The sequence below is a fragment of the Macrobrachium nipponense genome, chromosome 24 (assembly GCF_015104395.2).
Source record: "Macrobrachium nipponense isolate FS-2020 chromosome 24, ASM1510439v2, whole genome shotgun sequence".
NCBI classification, from domain to species: Eukaryota; Metazoa; Arthropoda; class Malacostraca; order Decapoda; family Palaemonidae; genus Macrobrachium; species Macrobrachium nipponense.
In genome coordinates this window covers 53,152,284-53,173,233 of record NC_061091.1, presented here as the reverse complement: position 1 = coordinate 53,173,233, position 20,950 = coordinate 53,152,284, and the positions used below count along the sequence as shown (strand labels likewise).

Genomic DNA, 20,950 nt, shown 5'->3' with positions numbered 1-20,950 from the left:
TAATATCAATTTTACTTTTTTGCAAATAATGTAAATTGAAATAATGTAAAGGTCTACACTATGTCCTGATAAATTTGTCTCCCCACTTTTATAGGAAGTGCTGTTAAATTATCCTATAAAATGGAATAAGTCAGTTGTTTCTATTAAATAATAGAGACAGTCCCACCATTATAGTCAATAGTATTACATGTATTTCAGCCAGCATCAAAATTTGCCAAACATTATTCTTCTGACACTTATCACTATGGAAGCAATTAAAGCAAGTGACCTGTAAATTTTCTTAGAGATAAATGAGAATTTCATAATTATTCCAAGATTGAGATGCTTGTTATGATTAAATATGCAGGGCCCGTGTTCTCATACATGGCTTATATCTTTATATTTATATTAACCCTTAAACGCCTATTGGACGTATTTTACGTTGACGAAAATTGTCTGTCGGGTGCTTAATTGACGTAGAATATGCCGACGCTAAAAAGTATTTTTAAATATTGCTGAAAAATAGTTATTGGCCTACTTGGCGAAAAATTTTGAATCGCGCCTTGAGGGATACCGGGAGTTCATGGATCAAGCTGTTGTTTTGTTTACAAACGTTACCCAGGCGCACATGCGCAAATTTCTTTCTTCTCGCACTAAAAAGCATCAGCGACACATCTCAGAAATTATTTTGTCACTTTGTCATAATTTTTGCAGTTTTATCATGTTTTATATATGAAAATGTGTGCATTTTCATGTAGAATACAACTAAAAACAACCCATGGCTGTCGCTTCTATCAGTTTTGAAATATTTTCATATAAATCACGATAAGTGCCAAAATTTCAACCTTCGGTCAACTTTGACTCTACTGAAATGGTCGAAAAACGCAATTGTAAGCTGAAACTCTTACATTTTAGTAATATTCAATCATTTACCTTCATTTTACAACAAATTGGAAGTCTCTAGCACAATATTTCAATTTATGGTGAATTTTGAAAAAAAAAAAAAAAAATTTTCCTTACGTCCGCGCGGTAACTCTGCCGAAAAAATCTGAAATTCTTTCGTCCGATTGTCGTAATGTTTGCACTGTTTTATATTAGCTGTTACATAAAGTTTTATATATGAAAATGTGTGCATTTTCATGTAGAATACAACCAAAAACAACCTATGGTTGTAGCTTTTATCAGTTTTGAAATATTTGCATAAATAGCGATGTGTCAAAATTTCAACCTTCAGTCACCTTTGACTCAACTGAAATGGTCGAAAAATGCAATTGTAAGCTAAAACTCTTATATTTTGGTAATATTCAATCATTTACCTTCATTTTGCAAGAAATTGGAAGTTTCTAGCACAATATTTCGATTTATGGTGAATTTTTGAAAAAACTTCAGCCTTTGGTCAACTTTGACTCTACCGAAATAATCGAAAAACGCAATTGTAAGCTAAAAATCTTACATTTTAGTAATATTCAATAATTTAATTTGATTTTGCAACAAATTGGAAGTCTCTAGCACAGTATTTTGATTTATGGTGAATTTATGAAAAAAAACTTTTTCCTTACGCCGACGTGGTAACTCTGTCGAAAAAATCTGAAATTCGTTTGTCAGATTGTCGTAATGTTTGCATCGTTTTATATTAGCCGTTACATAAAATTTAATTTATGAAAATTTGTGCATTTTCATGTAGAATACAACAAAATACAACCCATGGTTGTAGCTTTTATCAGTTTTGAAATATTTTCATAAATAGCAATGAAGTGCTAAAATTTCAACCTTCAGTCAACTTTGACTCAACAGAAATGGTCCAAAAACGCAATTGTAAGCTAAAACTTTTACATTCTAGTAATATTCAATCATTTTCCTTCATTTTGCAACAAATTGGAAGTCTCTAGCACAATATTTTGATTTATGGTGAATTTTTTTAAAATCTTTATCCTTACGTCCGTGCGGTAACTGCCAAAAAAATCTGAAATTCTTTTGTCAGTTTGTCGTAATGTTAGCACCATTTTAAATTAGCCGTTACATAAAGTTTTATATATGAAAATGTGCGCAATTTAATATAGAATACAACAAAAAAACAACCCATGCTTGTAGCTTTCATCAGTTTTGAAATATTTTCATATAAATCACGATAAGTGCCAAAATTTCAACCTTCAGTCAACTTTGACTCGACTGAAATGGTCGAAAAACGCAATTGTAAGCTAAAACACTTTATTTTGGTAATATTCAATCATTTACCTTCATTTTGCAACAAATTGGAAGTCTCTAGCACAATATTTCGATTTATGGTGAATTTTTTTAAAACAAATTTCCTTACATCCCCGCAGTAGCTCCCGAAAAAATCTGAAATTCTTCCGTCAGTTTGTCGTGTTTGTCATAATGTTTGCACCGTTTTATATTAGCCGTTACCGTTACATAATGTTTTAGATATGAAAATGTGCGCAATTTCATGTAGAAAACAATGAAAAATAACTCATGGTCGTAGCTTTTATCATTTTTGAAATATTAATGCATAAATCACAATAAATAGAAAAAATTTGACATTCGGTCAAATTTGACTCCACCAAAATGGTCGAAAAATGCAATTGTAAGCTAAAACACTTACAGTCTAGTAATATTCAATCATTTACCTTCATTTTGAAATAAATTGGAAGTCTAGCACAATATTTTGATTTATGGTGAATTTTAGTAAAAAAAACTTTTTCCTTCCCTCCGCTAGTAATATTCAATCATTTACCTTCATTTTGAAATAAATTGGAAGTCTAGCACAATATTTTGATTTATGGTGAATTTTAGTAAAAAAAACTTTTTCCTTCCCTCCGCATGCAGTATCTCTGCCACAATTCTCCGAAATGTTTGAGTCACATTGTCGTAATATATGCCCCGTTTTATATTATCTGTTATATAGAGTTTTATATATGAAAATATGTGCAATTTCATGTAGAATACAACCAAAAATAACTCATGGTCGTAGCTTTTATCATTTTTGAAATATTTGCATATAAATGACGATAAATAGAAAAAATTCGACATACAGTCAACTTTAACTTGACCGAAGTGGTCGAAAAACGCAATTGTAAGATAAAACTCTTACAGTCTAGTAATATTCAATCACGTACCTTCATTTTGCAACAAACGGGAAGTCTCTAGCACAATATTTCAATTTATGGTGAATTTTAGAAAAAAAAAAAAACTTTCCTTCCTCCGCGCGCGGAATCTCGGCCGCAAATGTCCGAAGTGCTTGAGTCACATTGTCGTAATATTTACACCGTTTTATATTAGCCGTTACTTAGAGTTTTATATATGAAAATGTGCGCAATTTCATGTAGAATACAACAAAAAATAACTCGTGGTTGTAGCTTTCATCAGTTTTGAAATATTTGCATATAAATCACTATAAATAGAAAAAAATTGACATTCAGTCAACTTTAACTCAACCGAAATGGCCGAAAAATGCAATTGTAAGCTTAAACTCTTACAGGCTAGTAATATTCAATCAATTTCCTTCATTTTGCAAGAAACGGGAAGTCTAGCACAATATTTCGATTTCGATTTATGGTGAATTAAAAGAAAAAAGAAAAATTTACTGTACGAGTTACGAATTCATGCATCATTTTGTGGTAATATTTTCTCTGTGTTGCTTTGATCATTTTACAATTTGTTATATACCAAAATGATCGCAATTTAGTGTACAATGTAACATAAAAAAATTAACTCGTTAGCTTTAACCGTTTTGCTCAAAGCACTATTTTTATACAATTATATATGAAATTTTTTTCACATTGTCATATATTCTAATATTTATATATGATAATGATATTTTTTTTCATTTCTGGTGGTTGCATACTAAACTTCAGGCGACAAAAAAAAGGAGCCAAAAATGAAATCTTAATCTTGAAAACTAGGTGTGCTGTGATTTAAAAAAAAAAAAAAAAAAAAAACTTTTTTCCGCTTCGGCGCTCACTTCTGAACCCCGCCAGCATACGGGAGACGATTTCTGAAATACCGCTGAGTCGTTTAAGGGTTAAAAGAGGAGTGATGATGTTGCAGTAGCCAAAAGTGTTTCTTCTGAAGTTTGTCAGATAAAACTGCCATTCTCAGAAATTATCACTACTAACACTTAGTAGCCAGCTTAAGAACAGAGAAATATGGTACTGTAGTTATAAAGCATATTAAATACAGTGGCTAATCAATAAAAAGGTATATTTTCCTGGTATAGGACTTGGACTCTTATCTTGGGATATTTGATAGCTACCCTACATGAATTACTTTATGTATTGAATGTAATTTATTGGTTCAATTGAATATCTGAATTGCAGTCAATCTGTAACAGTTATGATCGCATCCCTGAGAAGTTTTTTATTCAACTTATACCTGTTTAACATTGTATAGGACCAATTTATAAGAGTGCAAATTTTTATTGGTTTTGTCCCCTTTCAAGTGGGTACCAATCAACAGCCTTTATGACAGTTTCTGGATATTGCTTGGGGAACTTGGTGAACAATAAATGGAAAAAATAGTAGAGCTGTCATAAGTTTGGTATCTTCTTCAAGTAGTTGTATTATCTTTGCTTGAGTATGTATGGTGATTTTCTCTAGAGCTGTGTTATTTTGAGCAGATCTTAAATTCTCACCTTTCTTATTTCCAGAATGATAAATATTTAGGTAGTAAACCTGAGTAGGCATATCAAAACTTTGTCTGAAGCTGTCAACAATTATTTTTCAGCTGTGGGAGAAAGGAAGGGAGCTATGCAAGCTTTGGTGGAATTGTTTTATCGTAGTGAGGCAAGTGCACGCCAGCAAGAAGCACACACAGATGAAATTATTGATCATGATCTAGCAAAGAAGCAACAGGAAGATGAGAAAAAAGATGATGAGATCGAGGAGACTGTAGCCAGATGTAATTAATTTTTTTTATCATTGAAGTGTTTTTGAAAGATAAAGGAAGATTTTTGACATTGTTGCTGCACATTTATTAAATTCAGTGTTTGTACTGATTGTACCCAAAAGATTATATACTGGCCAATAATTTGGAATATTAGGGTAATTTTTTGATAATTTTTGATGTGCAGAATTTTGAGTTTTAATTGCTTGAAGAATAACTTATGTTTGGGCTCAAATCCAGCATCAATAATTTTTCTTCTTCCAGTGCTACAAAAAGCTGGTCACCACATGGAGGATACACTAATAGCAGCTTACACAGCTTTGCTTACTGGTTATTGTATCATGGATGATGAGGTAATTTTTTGTATTGAGTAGATTTTAGTGGTATAAATATACAGTATAGTACTCATATTTTCTTTACTAGTGCGTTCATCTCTTTTAAGGTGTATGGTTTTCTATGTAATTGTTGTCATTAGTCTTTTTTTTATTATTATTATTATTATTATTGTCCTTTCCTAATAATGCTGAAGATTTTGTATTGGGATTTTTCATCAGACTACCCTGTAGGTGATACTGTCATTTCTGTATCCTTTAATACTTATTCATTGTTCGAAATTAATTCTCATTGTGTCATTGATTAGTACTAAGGCTGTAAAACCTCTCACAGGACCGGGAAGCAGAGATAAGAGCCATGCTTCCAGATTCCAAGTTTACCTTGATGGTAACAGTTCTTAGAAAATTCTTGAGGTTTATGGATCTGACAGCAACGGTATGTATTCCTGTGTTTTTCGTTTAGTTTATTCCTGTGTCATCTTTAATCATTTTATCATCGTAAGTATTTGATGCGTTGATTGCATAGAGCTGTAGCCTAGCTTATTCACCATTAAGTAGTTGAGTTGAAGTATCATTTAGAAATGTTAAGACCTTTAGAGATTAAAATGGTTTGAATATGCCACTTAAAATGTTGCTTGTATGATGATGATGATAATAAAAGAAAACTGCTAAAGAGATCTTGCAGTCTTTTGTACCATAATGACAATAGCAGTAATTAATGTTGCCAAAGAATCTTTGCCGACTCATTTTAGCATTGCTGTTACCTTTCTCGTCCATTCCCTGTAGTCTCTTCCCACCAACCTGCTATTTTCAGTGATCTGATTAAATTGTTTGTTGTTTATATATGAAACAAACCTTCGGTCTTAACATTTGGATAATACTAGCACCAAGCTGGAAACCGGTAGAATAAATTAAAAAAAAAAAACTTGTGAGATCCAGGGTCTATTGGCATCTATACCAGGTCACAGGGTATTGTAGTTCCCAGAATGCCCTTGGTATCACGTGACCTATCTATTAGGTGTGCGTACATTGCAAGATGGAGAATTTTGCTTCACCAAGGGAAATTTCTTTGGGTTCTTGTAAGAGAGAAAGGAAATGCCCTGGAGTGAGTGGGTTTCCTTGTTCAAGATTTTTAACATCAGTTAATACAGATCCACATGCAACGTGTAGTAGGTGCAGAGAAAATGTAGGCACTATTACTAATCCTTGTTCAGTTTGTTGTGGTTGGTCAGTGGAACAGGGGATGAAGTTTTATGGGAAGGGCCAGTACCAAAGAAAGGCGTCGATGCCATCTTGGGATGACCAAGCGTTGTCAGCTTTTGTATCAGCAATATATCAGACTGCTCCATATGTTTCGTCACCTGTTTTTGATGTTTCTCATACCCCTTCAGTTTCTTCTAGCGATTCGTTATTGGAAACCCCAGGAGGAGCTTGGGTAACTTTATGCATAATTACACTCCGTCATTCCCGGCAGGGAGAGGGGGAGCATCGCCATCTTTGTCCCAGGTTTCAGCCCCCGATGTGCAGAGAATGAAAGGAATGTGGTCAGCGTTAAGCCTACCAGGCCTGACAACGATGAATGTTCCTCATCCCCCTGGCCTGCAATATATGGGAGCAAATGCTACGGCAACGACAACATCGATGTTTCCGGCGATGCAGAACATTGGAAATAGTTTTGCAGCACACGCAGGGATTCCAGCAGCATCCTCTCAATCTCTCCCTATAAGCATGGTGACATCACAATGAACGTCACACACAGTTATGGCTGACGCGATGACGTCACAGCTTGCTGCTTCTCTCACTACTTCGTTGCCTCCGGAGATGAATACGCTTTCTGACTTTGGTACATAGTCATGAAGAAATACAAGCTGTAGAGGACAAAATAGATAAGAAAGAATCGTTGTCTTCTTCGTCTCCTTCCTCTAGTTCGGCATCATCGCAAAATACAATGACATCACTGCGTGTACCAGTCAAGTGTTGGAGGATACGGGACTTTGTGACTGATCCTCAAGTCAAGAGAAGAAGAGTAAATTCTTCTTCATCTTCGAGCCAGGACTGTCACATCCCTGTCAGCAACAAAGTGAAGAAGACAGTGGCTGGTAAACTTAACGTTAACGGACGAAGTCATTTACAGGCGTCCAAACAGGCGAAAGCATCAACGGTTGCTGGAATGGTGGCCGCTGCAGAGATGCCAGTGGTGAGGACAAAACGTTTAGTGAGTGGGCAGCATTTCTCCTGTAAGACCTTTTAAAATAAGAAGAAAGGATGAGAAAGCTCCCGTTAAAAGGTCAAATAATAAAGAGTTGGTAACCTCTCCTGATACACTGATGGAAGGTGTTCGCCTTGACGAGAGATCAAGGTCAACTTCCCTGCCGGCTGTCAGAGATGATAGTCAAATGACCTTGAATAATATTAATAGAGATAGAGAGGAAATTAGCTCAGTTTCAGGAGAACCTTCATCTTGGAGGTATAGACGGAGTTCTCGCTCTAGATCTGCAAGTAGAGAAGAAGTTAGGTGGTCACATTCCCTTACTGACTATTCGAGATCGAGCGGACGTCGGCCATCAGAGATCAAAGATGCTGCAGTCGTAGGGTCGGACGGCCATGATGCACCCAAACGTTTGTCAGAGGAAAGAAGTGAACTGGCTTCTCCTGCGGCCAAACACAATGCCTTGGAACTGGAGGAAGGGGAAAACCAGGAGTTTCTGGCTTTGTATGCGGAGGTGGTTGATTTGATTCGATTCGTCAATTCAATAACCTTTCGAAGATCCCGGAGGTACCTGGCAGTATACTTCCTCCAAGAATCGATATGGTATGTGGACTGAAAAAGGATACGAAGGTGTCATATGAATTACCTTGATCAAGCCATGCGGAGTCAGTGTTACAGCATGTCAATGCAAGGATTGCTGGAAGGGATAATTCGGTAAGATCTAATAGATTTTTAAGTTTATTCTCCTGCCATTGATGAAACATAGGAAAGATTAAGCGACACCTATGGTTCCTTAGCTGTCAAGACCAATTAACCCAGATGTGGTAAGGTTAAAGCCTGGATTAACCTTGGATCAAGTTACGATGGAATGCCCGTCAAAGACTTGTCAGGAGGCTCCTACATTGGAAGCAATGGCCTCTTCTGTCTTTCAGACTGCTTCTTGGTTAGACCTTTGGTCAACAGCAGTAGCAAAAATTGCATCCTCAGAAGCTACAAGAAAAGTAGTAGATGAGACAATGTTTTTCAGAATGCTCCAATCAGGTTCCAAAGCGATTGCGTACTTGACGAATTTGAGTGACAATGTATGGGCTAATATCCTGTTGATGAGGAGAGATGCAGCATTGGCTAGATTAAGCCACACTATTGACTTTGATTCCCTGTTAGCAATGCAGAATGGGGATATCCTAGAGTCGCAATTGCTGTTACCAAAGGGGGGTTATACTGGAAGCTGCTATAGATAGAAGAAGGATGGATACTAACGACAGGTTAGTCCAGCAGGCAGTTAGGAAAACATCTGGAAGCCAGGCTAATTCTAATGAGGTAAGACATCAGCAATTACCACAAAAGAAAACAGTGAGACATAACATCTGTAGATCAACAAGACCCTCTTCCCCAAAGAAGTTAGCACATCGGCCCTTTCACAATAGACCCAAGAGAGGAAGGGATATTAGGGGCAGGAGGAGAAGTTCGAGATGATAGGATGGGCGCCTCTCATCACTCACCCACACCAGTGGGGGGTTGCCTGGCAAATCATTGGAGGGTGTGGCAGGAATTTGGAGCGGAGCAGTGCATGGTGGATATTTGATTCCGTTCGAAGTGACCCCACCCCTGACAGAACAACCATTACCACACCTGCCCTATGCTCAGGAATCTCAAAGCTCTTATTCTGCAAGAGGAAGTGAAGAGGATGATGGAGAAGGGAACTGTAGAACAAGTATAGCTTCCGTCAAAGGTGTTTTACAGCCATATTATCCTTTTCCCCAAAGCCAACGGAGATTGGAGGACAGTGATAGATTTGTCAACATTGAATCTGTTTATGAGGAAAACCAGATTCAGAATGGAGACCCCAAAGACAGTTCTAGCAGCAGTCAGGGACAAGGACTTTATGCTGACAATAGACTTGAAGGACGCATACTTTCAGATCCCAGTCCATCTGTCTTCCAGGAAATTTCTCCGCTTCAGTCTTGCAGAGATAGTTTTCCAATTCAGTCCTGTGCTTCGGATTGACCACATCTCCTCAAGTTTTTACAAGAGTAATCACTAGTGTCAACATGGGCACATGCTCGGGATCAGGCTAATAAGATACCTAGACGACTGGCTGGTGTTAGCAAAGTCCAAAGAAAAATTACTTCGAGACAGGGATACCCTTCTGCACTTTTGTCACAGCCTAGGCATTGTAATAAATCAGGAGAAATCAAAGTTGGATCGAAGTCAATGGCTGGTGTATCTGGGTATGATTATAGACACAGTAAAAGCCAGTGTTCCCAGCAGACCAGAGGGTTGAGAAAATGCCTTTCTGGAAAAGCAAAACAGTGGCAAGTAGTCCTGGGAATTCTAAGTTCCTTGGAGAAGCTGGTACCACACGGGAGACTACACCTTCGATCATTGCAATGGAGGATGAAGGAGTTTTGGTCACCAACGGTAGATCACCCATACGAGAAAATTCCCTTTTCGACAGAGGTGAGGAAAGACCTCCTGTGGTGGGTGCAGGACAACAATCTGACAGTTGGAGTTCCCCTTCAGCCACCCTCTCCGGACCTCTTACCTTTCTTGGATGCATCACTCGAAGGTTGGGGCGCCTACATGGAGAAGCTGATTATTTCAGAGACGTGGAATTGCAAGGACAGAGAACTCCATATAGACGTGTTGGAGTTAAAAGCAGTGTTTTTGGCACTACAGGAATTCCAGGAGAGGGTAAAGGGGCAATCAGTGGTATTGATGTCAGACAACACCACAGTAGTAGGTTACGTAAACAAGCAAGGAGGCCTAGTATCATGGCAGATACACCTGATGACAGTTCAACTTCATCAGTGGGCTGTAGAGAACTTAGTAGACATCAGAGCCAGATATATTCCAGGAAAAAGAAACATAGTGGTCGACAATTTGAGTTGCAGGGACCAGATCCTAGGAACGGAGTGGTCCTTGGTCAAATTGAGCCGCAGGGACCAGATCCTAGGAACGGAGTGGTCCTTGCATCAAGAAGTGGTGGACAGAATGTTCATCTTGTGGGGAAGGCCGATCATAGACCTATTCTCAACCAGGTACAACAAAAAGTTGGAAGTGTATTGTTCAGTAGTCCTGGACACAGAGGAAGTAGCAGAAGATACGCTACAACACCCATGGGACAATCTGGACGCGTACGCATTTCCTCCATTTTGCCTAATCCATCAGGTTCTGAAGAAGGTAATGCAGTCTCAGAACCTCAAATGACCGGTAGCCCCATTGTGGCCAAAGGCAGAATGGTTTCTAGACCTGTTGGAACTCCTAATAGATGTGCTGAGAGTTACCTCCATGGAACAACCTACTAAGTCAACCACACGAGGAAAGGTACCATCAGTTGGTGCAGTCCTTATCACTTCACGGGTGGAGACTGTCAAGTATCTCCTGCGAGCGAGAGGCTTTTCTCAGAAAGCAGCAGCACAGATGGCAGGAAATATCAGAAGGTCATCGGCAGCAGTCTACCAAGGAAAATGGTCTGCCTACTGTGATTGGTGTCATTGAGGGAACTTGTCTCCACTCAGAACCACTATTCAACAGTTGTCAGATTTTCTTATATATCTCAGGACAGAAAGGCATATGCCTGTATCTGCTGTGAAGCGATACAGGGCTGCTCTAGCTTCGCTTCTGCAGATGGAAGGCGTGGACATTTCTTCTTCATGGGAGATGTCTATGTTAATGAAGAGTTTTGAGCAGTCCTGTTCCCCAAAGGAACTAATAGCCCCAGATTGGGATTTGACCATGGTACTGAGTAGTCTTACAAAACCCCCATATGAGCCATTGAGACAGGCCACAGATAGAAGCTTGACCCTGAAGGCAGTCTTCCTATTGGCTCTAGCCTCAACCAAAAGGGTGGGAAAGCTGCATGGTCTGTCATATGTGGTGAAGCATTCGAGAAGTTGGAAGTCAATGGTTTTCGAGTTTGTCCCAGAATTTGTTGCCAAAACTCAAAACCCATCAGTAGTGGATGACAGATTCGACTCCTTTTCCCTACTTTCTCTGGCAGAATTTGTGGACAATGACCCTGAAGAAATGCTGCTATGCCCTGTCAGAGTACTAAGAGCATACTTAAGAAGAATGCGGCATCTCAGGCCAGGATGCCAAAGGCTTTTTGTAAGTACAGGACGGAACAAGAAGGAAGTGTCCAGGAACACAATATCGTTTTGGCTGAGAGAAACGATCAGGAATGCATACATGACAGGAGACGGGGTCAAATAGCCTGGAGAGAGCTAGAGCTCATGACATCAGGGGCTTGAGCACTTCTTTGTTATTCAAGAAAAATATGTCTGCGGAGAGGATTTTGAAAGCTGGTATTTGGCAACGCCAAACAACTTTCACTTCCTTTATTTAAAAGATGTTGCCCATAGATCCTTGGACACTTTTTCCTTGGGTCCAGTGGTGGCTTCCCAGCAAGTGATATAGATCATCCAGTACTCCTGGTGGGTTAGTTTGTGTCTAGTCTAAGATGAAGATATGGAAGTAGAATGAATGAGATGATTGGTCTTCCTTCTTTACTACTTTTTTAACTACTCCTTTACCTATGGGCAGTATGAAGGAGAGTACCATCATGAGCTGGACAGGACTAGATGTAAGTGAGGGGGACAGCCATACTGTAAAGAAAAACCAGAGTAGTATAGGATACTTTTCAGTAGCAACACACTCCTCTCAATAATAGGAAGAGAGAGGGGTGATAATAGATCCAGATACAAGGGACAGGAGTGGTTTATGAGAATGGATAGCTCTCCACCTTCCGTAATGCAATAAACCATGGCATCGTAGGAACACCCAGAGAGGGAAACCAATAGATTCTCAGATATCTCTGGTTCAAAGGTTAATAGTCCATTGTCCTAGAATACATCTATTCGGAAATGGATAAATGTGGCAAACTCCCAGTCGGTTATAGAGACTTACCTCCCACTAATAAATAAGTCTATCCTAATGTTAAGAACAAAGGTTTGTTTTGTATATGAACAAATGACAAATTTTTAACCAATTTGTATTTTTCATAACTAACAAACCTGATGTCTTAACAGATAAGGCCCACCTCTGATAGGTCACGGGACGCCAAGGGCATTCTGGTGACTACAATACCCCGTGACCTGGTACAGATGCCAATAATCCCTGGATCTCACATTTTTTTTTTTTTTTTTTTTTTTTTTTATTATTATTAATTCTACCAGTTTCCAGCTTGGCGCTAGTATTATCCTAATGTTAAGATCTCAGGTTTGTTAGTTATGAAAAATACAAATTGGTTAAAAATTTGTCATTTTATAACAATAGTATACCTTTCCAATTCCTACTCCAAATGTACCTGCACTCATTTTCTTTTCATACATGCACTAATCCTATTAGGGTATGTTACTATGACTTGGTTGTCACATTGAACTGTTTTGTTATGATAGTCAGCAGAGTCAGTCGCACACTTCTCTGCATTATAGTGACAGAGAACACAAATCAAATGAGACCATTATTGATGACACTAATGCTAAACATTAAGTAACATTAAGTTTTAGTAATGTTTTGTTGGGCCTGTTATAACCCAGCACAATCTTGACTATTCTCAGAATCTGTTGTATCGTTCTTCACCTTAACCCTTAAACGCCGACTGGACGTATTTTACGTCGACATTTTTTTGTCTCTCGGGTGCCGACTGGACGTATTTTACGTCGACATACAAAAGTTTTTTTTAAAATTCGCGGAAAAATACTTTTAGGCCTACCAGCCGAAAACTCTTGAATCACGCGCCTTGGGGGATGCTGGGAGTTCACGGATCAAGGTGTTGTTTTGTTTACCATCGTTACGCAGGCGCGCAAGCTCGAATTTCTTTCTTGCCGCACTAAAAAGTATCTGTGACACATCTCGGAAATTATTTCGTCACTTTGACATAATTTTTGTACCATTTTAAATTAGCCGTTACATGAAGTATTATATATGAAAATGTGCGCATTTTTATGAAAAATACAACAAAAAATTACTCATGATTGTAGCTTTTATCAGTTTTGAGATATTTTCATATAAATAACGATAAGTGCCAAAATTTCAACCTTCGGTCAACTTTGACTATCGAAATGGTTCGTAAAAAGCGCAATTGTAAAGCTAAAAACTCTAATATTTTATGTAATATTCAATCATTTAACTTAATTTTGCAACTAATTGGAAGTCTCTAGCACAATATTTCGATTTATGGTGAATTTATGAAAAAACTTTTTCCTTACGTCCGCGCGGTAACTCTTCCGAAAAAATCATACATGCGATTGTGGTAATGTTTGCACCATTTTAAATTAGCCGTTACATAAAGTTTTATATATGAAAATGTGCGCAATTTCATGCACAATACAACTAAAAACAACGCATGGTTGTAGCTTTTATCAATTTTGAAATATTTTCATATTAAAAATGATGTGACAAATTTTCAACCTTCGGTCAACTTTGACTCTACCGAAATGGTCGAAAAACGCAATTGTAAGCTAAACCGCTTATATTCTAGTAATATTCAAGCATTTACCTTCAGTTTGCAACAAATTGGAAGTCTCTAGCACACTATTTCGATTTATGGTGAATTTATGAAAAAATAACATTTTCTTTACGTCCGCGCGGTAACTCTTCCGAAAAAATCATACGTGCGATTGTGGTAATTGTTTGCACCATTTTAAATTAGCCGTTACATAAAGTTTTATATATGAAAATGTGCGCAATTTAATGTAAAATTCAATAAAAAATAATTGAAGGTTGTAGCTTTTCTCATTTTTGAAATATTTGCATATAAATCACGATAATAGAAAAAAAAACCACGTTCAGTCAACTTTGACTCTACCGAAATGGTCGAAAAACGCAATTGTAAGCTAAAACTCTTACAGTCTAGTAATATTCAGTCATTTATCTTCATCTTGAAACAAATTCGAAGTCTCTAGCACAATATTTAGATTTATGGTGAATTTTAAAAAAAATCTTTCCTTCTCTCAGCACGCGGATTCTCAGCCACAAATCTCCGAAATGCGTACGTTCCATTCTCGGAATATTTGCTCCGTTTTATATTAGGCATTTCATAGAGTTTTATATATGAAAATGTGCGCAATTTCATGTAGAATAAAACGAAAAATATTTGAAGGTTGTAGCTTTTCTTATTTCCGAAATAATTGCATATAAAAAATATATATATAAAAAATTCGACATTCGGTCAACTTTACCTAGTCAGATATGGTCGAAAACTGCATTTGTAAGCTAATATTCTTACAGTATAGTAATATTCAATCATTTGTCTTCATTTTGAAAGAAATTGGAACTCTCTAGGACAATATTTAGATTTATGGTGAATTTTTGAAAAATATATATGTTTACGTCCGTGCGTTACGAATTCATGCATTATTTTGTGATAATATTTTCTCTGTGTTGCTTTTATCGTTTTACGATGTGTTATATACCAAAATGATCACAATTTAGTGTACATTACAACGAAAAAAGAAGTAACTCGTTACCTTTAACCGTTTTGCGCACAGCGCGATTTGAATACAATTATATATGAAATTTCGTTTTTGCGCTATCATATATCGCATTATTTATATATGATAATGATAATTTTTTTCATTTTTGATGGTTGCATACTAAACTTCAGCCAATGACAAAAAAAAAGGAGCCAAAAATGAACTCTTAATCTTGAAAACTAAGCGCGCTGTGAATTTTTGAAAAAAATATTTTTTCCGCTTCGGCGCTCACTCTGAAACACCTCCGGCACACGGGAGACATTTTTTTTTTTTTACCGCTTCGGCGTTTAAGGGTTAATAGTATTACAATATATTTGAAAAGTTTGTTGATATCGTTCATTTGGAGATCTTTTGTCGTTGACATACTTTCACAAGGTTAATTTTCACATATATTGATGCTTTCATTTATATTCATTATGGGGAAGTGATTGAAATATTCTTGAGTTAGGAAATTTTTTTTTTATCAGTCGGTATTATGAACCTAGTTAGCAAAATATATGTCAAGATTGGAGAAAAGGAGGCGGAAAGAAAATAACTAACAGGGTCACGAGTTAAAGAGGGTTATGTGGGTGGCTCCACATGACTCATGACCAAGCACAGGTGCCAATAGTCCCATGCGTACACAATTTTTTTATTTTACCAGTTTCCAGCTGGTGCCAAGTTATTTATTCTAATGTGAAGACCTCAGGTTTGTTAGTTATGAAAAGTACACATTGATTAAAAATTTGTCATGTTGTAGGACTCTTCACCTTTACCACCTTTACCATCACATAATCATTGTAGTTCTGTGTTTTATTTTTGTGCAGACAAGATAAATAGAGGACAGTAAGAAGAAGGCTATGATTAATTAAATACTGTAGTGGAGGATCTAAGGAGATGAATTTGTGAGAAGAGAAAGTTTTATTTTAGCCATATTATGGGACATGTTCATGACTGATACTACCCCCCAAAAAAATATTTTACCTGCTTGAGGTTGAATTATAGTTTCATCACTATTGTGTTCATGATAAAGGTAGTAGGTAATAGTGAAATTTTGAAAATCTTTGAGTGATCATTATTATTTTTTTTTCTTCATCAAAAGGTAGTTTAACTGGGCCACAAAGTCAGATTATAATTTAGAGGCTGCCTGGAAGCAACATGTTTTTATGAAAAACCTGTATTCATTCAAACCAATCAGTGAAATGTCTATTGTTTGTGTTTATGAAGTCCAAAATTTCCCTAGGTTTCCAAGTATTTTATCTTGTCAGATAGGAGGAAATGTCTTGATATGCATTTTTCACATTGATTCTTGGTTTGTCTTGAGTGCAAGCGTAAGCTGTAGGTGAGGCCATGACAGTCATTGGCTTGGAAGTAGGATAAGTAAAATGTTACTCAAGGATATTTTCACTTTATGAAGTTGATGATCCAAGAAGACTATATTGCTGACTGATCAGTACCTGCTAAATGAAGAATGTTTTTATTACTGCTGAGTACTCAAGGAAGGAAAAGTCCTAATAATAGGATGAGGAAAAGAAGAATGAAGTAATAAGTGCAAGAATAAGGAGCTTCCTGTGAATTAACACCAAGGAACAGTGAAGAGAGCTGTTGACAGTACTGCATGTTTATGAAAAGGAAGGAAAGGTGAATGGGATATAACTGAGTATCCAGATGGTGAATGTGTAATGAGGCTTATATAAAACCTTCCATCTGACAAACAAAACTAGTGGGTTAGTGCCATCAGTACGCCTCATGCTGTGCTCTGTAGGCATTACGTAAAGTTTGTAGCGTCTCTTCGACCCCTAGCTACAAACCCTTTCATTCCTTTGCTTTCTTCCATCTTACTTTCCACCCTCTCCTCACAACTACAAGTTTTTCCTCCTGTTACACCTTTCAAATTTTTATGGTTGGTTTCCAATTCAGCGCAGAATGACTTCAAAGGTCCCAGCTTTTGGCCTAAATTCTGTAATCTCTATTCTCTAATAAAACTGGTGAACCTGGAAGTATTTGGGACATAAAGGTATTTATGGTAGTATATGGTTGATAATGTGATGAAACTAAATTTGTTCTTAATTATGGCAGAAATTAGAGTGAGGACAGATATGAACAGTGGAGAAGAAGCAGTGCAGTCAGGAAGTTATGTGATTAGCTTCTAGTAATACCCAGAGTGTACTGCCAAGCAAACTTTTTAAAAAGTGCTTCCTTATGGGGTGTTGTTAAGTAAAAAGGCTCTTGATACAGTTAATTTTATATGTTAATTGTAGAATGACTTTCTATTTATTGTTTTTCCTCTCCCAAAGACGAGTCTCCTGCGGAGTTTGAAACCAACGGAGAAAGTCGTTAAATATATGGAGAAGTTAGATGTAACCCCAGAAGAAGAGGCAGAAGTTGAGAAAAAGAAGCAGCAGCAGCAGCAAGAGGAGGAGGAATCTGAAGGCTATGCCTTTGGTTTCTAGTTTACACGTTAAAAATGGAAAAAAAGAGTGTATTTAATTTTCAGTACATAAAGAGTACATTATGTATAAATATTTGTTGAGTTAGAAAGATATTAGTGATTGTATCCATAAATAAATTTTGTATAATTGATTTTTTGCTAGTATGTACCAAATGGAATGTGAAAATTGAACATTTTTGAGAGTTGTCCAAAGAAATGTACATACCACAGAGTTGTTTTGAACTTTGGGAGAGAAAACCCCTCTTTCTCATTGGAATATTTTCCTTCTCTTCTTTCTCCTGCACGATGTGCGGCGCCAAGAGTACAATTCGCATTTTCTGACACAGTAGTGCAATAGATGCCGCAGTTCTTGATTTTTCCTTGTTCTTTTTTGACCCCTCCTTTTCTAGCCACGTTGTAACTGGCAAACCCAAACCAAAGAGGCAGCACTAGGTTAATCCCCTCAGCACTTGATAGTTCCCCCGTCTTTTGTGTTGTCGTAGGGGGAGCTGGTGCAGCAGCAAACAGCAAGAACCCCCAAATTGGAGAGGCTTTTAACTGGTGAAGGGGGAGTGTATAGTTTAGAAGAGGAAAAAATAAAATACTTTTACAGTTTTGGAAACTACAGAGATGAGGACCCTATTTTCATTGTATTATAGATGTGTCTTTTATGCTACAGTGGATGAAGATGTATGAGAGTCTAGTTTTCCTTTTAGGGTTCAACAAATCTTAGCATACACAAGTAGCAGTTGTGCTGTGGTGTTAAGAAGTGTTTGCTCTCCACTACCAGTGACCTGATTCTATTATTTTTTTGTTTTTCTTTTATGACGGTTATGATTGTACAGTATATTTGCATAATGATAGTTCTTTTATTTCTCTTACACGTCTGATAGGAGTGTGTGATAAAAATTTAAAGTTCCACAAGTGGTAGTTTTTTCTATTTAATGATGAGGTTCCATAGCATCACTAATTCCTTTTTATATATATATATAATGAACCTCAACAGATCTCATAATTTCACATTAGATTAAATTTTCCCGAAGAAGAGGATGCATCTGAGAGCGCAAGAGAGAGAAAGGTGAAATGTTGAGCACGTTTGTACAATCTATTACAGTATATGCTTGTTGGGGAAGTTCATTCACAATTAAAATTCATTTTGTTTTTTCAGTTCTCATGTCATTGATCACATAATTCAGTTAATTTATTTTTAATTTTTAAGTTAGCATATACATTCATAAGATTATTTTTTTCGTATGAGCAAGAACACATATTCCATTAAAGTACTGAGAGAAATGGGTTTTTTTATTAACCTTCATCTTTATAAAGTGATTAGTGAAAATTTTTGTCATAAGAGAGAGAGTATTTCATACAGTGATGTCAAGGAAATAAGTATTACCTTGTCAGTTTTGAAAGTTTTTAACTAATTTTGCATTCATTGATAAATTCAGCAAATATAGTAATGAAAAATGCATACACAATGTTGCAAGCTTGTTTTACATGCAAACTGACAATTACAGGAAATAAGGTTGCCATAGGACAGTTGTAGATTGTACTTGTTTGCCGTTTGAACTCAACTAATCCCAAAGGCCACAAAAAGTAGTCATTGCAATCATTTTGTTTATAGCTCTTAATGCAGACTATAGAGTTGATCATCAATTGTATGTACTTCAACATGAATTGACTAGCTTGTAAGAGCAGTTCCAAAATGTAAGTGCCTCCAGTAAAAGGTAAATTGAGGAGGTATGCTATTGAAGTTAAAAAAACAGAAGGGGATTTGGGAGGAACTAATTAGTCATCCCAGTTGAGAACGGGTGTAATTTTAAAGGTACCAGGTCAAGTCTGTACACTATGGACATGAAAAATAAAGTTACAGTTAAAATCTTCAAAGTTAAATTTGATGAAATTAGTATCAATTGTTCACTTATGATATGTCTGTTCCTTCAACTTTGACAAAAGTTTGTCCCATGTGTACTTGTCTATTGTTCTCTATTCACAAATTTCTTTAGTACAGTATAAGTTTACAGTGGTTAGGTTGACACAATGTAAACTAATCAGTTTTGGGTTATCAAGACATTCTTTGATTTAACTTTTGCATTTACTATTTTTTTTAACTGGTGAAACTTGGTACTATATTGCTTATGTATGTCCAGGTTATCTTTTAACATTCTTGAAATGTGGGTAAGCTTATAGGAAGTCGGATTTGGCTGTGTTCAAAAGAGTATTATTAAACATTTTATGTAAATAGAACAGGCCTATCCAGAGGCAGATTAATGGGGGAGCCAAGCAGGCCATGGCCTAGACCCCCACACCTCTGCAAAGAAATAATTATAAATATATGAAATTTAATTAAGGGATAATTAATGAAATATATATATATATACACTAACAAAATGTTGAGAGATTTTCATTCTCCATTGGAATGGATAAAAAATAAAAGGCCCGTTTTCCTTGCCCATGAATAGGAGAGTGCTTTAAGGTTTACCAGCCAGGTACCCCACACGCCCTATATCCGCCCCTGGGTTTATCATTGCCGCAAAGGTAATTTTAAAGAAAGAGTCCTTCAGAATGAACTGTTAACTTATGGATCTAGAATTAGACTACAAAACAAGAGTGATTGCATAAAAGCAAACTAGCATACTCTTGAAAACTTGGCAATTGAATGCCCGAGTTCCTCGTATACTGAAAAGGAACATCCATACAAACGCCAAAAAAACTGCTTCTCCAGCGCCTCAGCGGCGTGGTTGGTATGGTGTTAGCGTCCCGCCTCCGTGGTCGCAGGTCCAATTCTCGGCCGTTCCATTAAGGAGTGAGAGATGTGTATTTCTGGTGATAGAAGTTCACTCTCGTCGTGGTTCGGAAGTCACAAAGCCTTTGGTCCCGTTGCTGAATAACCACTGGTTCCATGCAACGTAAAAGCACCATACAAACAATCGTATTGTGCTACCAATACGCCACACGTTTATGTATGGTGGGTGTTTGTAGTGTACCAGGGGGCCCTAGCTGCACCCACGTAGTAGCTAACCTTTTACTTACATCCTTTACTACTTCCTTACTTCCACGATATGTCCAAGCTCTCGAAATACAGTAGTTTTTTTTATCGTAATATTGAGGTTTTATCCCAGTTTCACCTTTAGATTCTTGTAATTCATCATGTTTTTAGGATATTTTTATCTTCCTGTCAAACCACCCTTAACTACCTCTTTAAACTTCTGTAATTGCTTAGCTGAATGGCTCAGAGCGAGCCCCATAGCTTGGCTTTGTAGCCTAAATTCCATGATGCATCTTATATATACTGAAATCAGATGGGTAGATCAGAAAGGATAGATCGTAAATGAATAGCAAAACACCTCAGTGGTGTGATTGGTATGGTTTGGCCTGCCACCATGGTGGCTGCGAGTTCGATTCTCAGACATTCCATTGAGGTGTGAGGGATGTGTATTTCTTCGGAAGTCACGTAAAGCCGTTGGTCCCGTTGCTGAATAACCACTGGTTCCATGCAACATAAAAACACCATACAAATAAACAAAACATAAATGAATAGCTTCGTGTCAATTTTACGGTTAGTGAGATAAGTATGACACTGAAAATGATCATATGTTCCAAATTAATAGTACTAGTACATGTGCATTAGCTTCCGTTCCCGCCGGGGGATAGTGCCGTC

General features: G+C 37.1%; 1 protein-coding gene across 4 annotated transcripts in view; it reads left to right on the top strand.

Annotated features, from left to right (window-relative positions):
* LOC135205633 (wings apart-like protein homolog) overlaps positions 1-18,582 on the top strand; it is a 115,146-nt gene extending 96,564 nt beyond the window's left edge. For all 4 annotated transcript variants that reach the window (XM_064236438.1, XM_064236437.1, XM_064236439.1 and 1 more), the window contains exons 11-14: positions 4,702-4,875; positions 5,125-5,213; positions 5,527-5,628; positions 17,156-18,582. In XM_064236438.1, coding sequence (XP_064092508.1) covers positions 4,702-4,875; positions 5,125-5,213; positions 5,527-5,628; positions 17,156-17,311 — 521 coding nt within the window. In that variant the 3' untranslated portion in view covers positions 17,312-18,582. The remainder of the gene's footprint in view (positions 1-4,701; positions 4,876-5,124; positions 5,214-5,526; positions 5,629-17,155) is intronic.
* Positions 18,583-20,950: the final 2,368 nt, after the last annotated feature.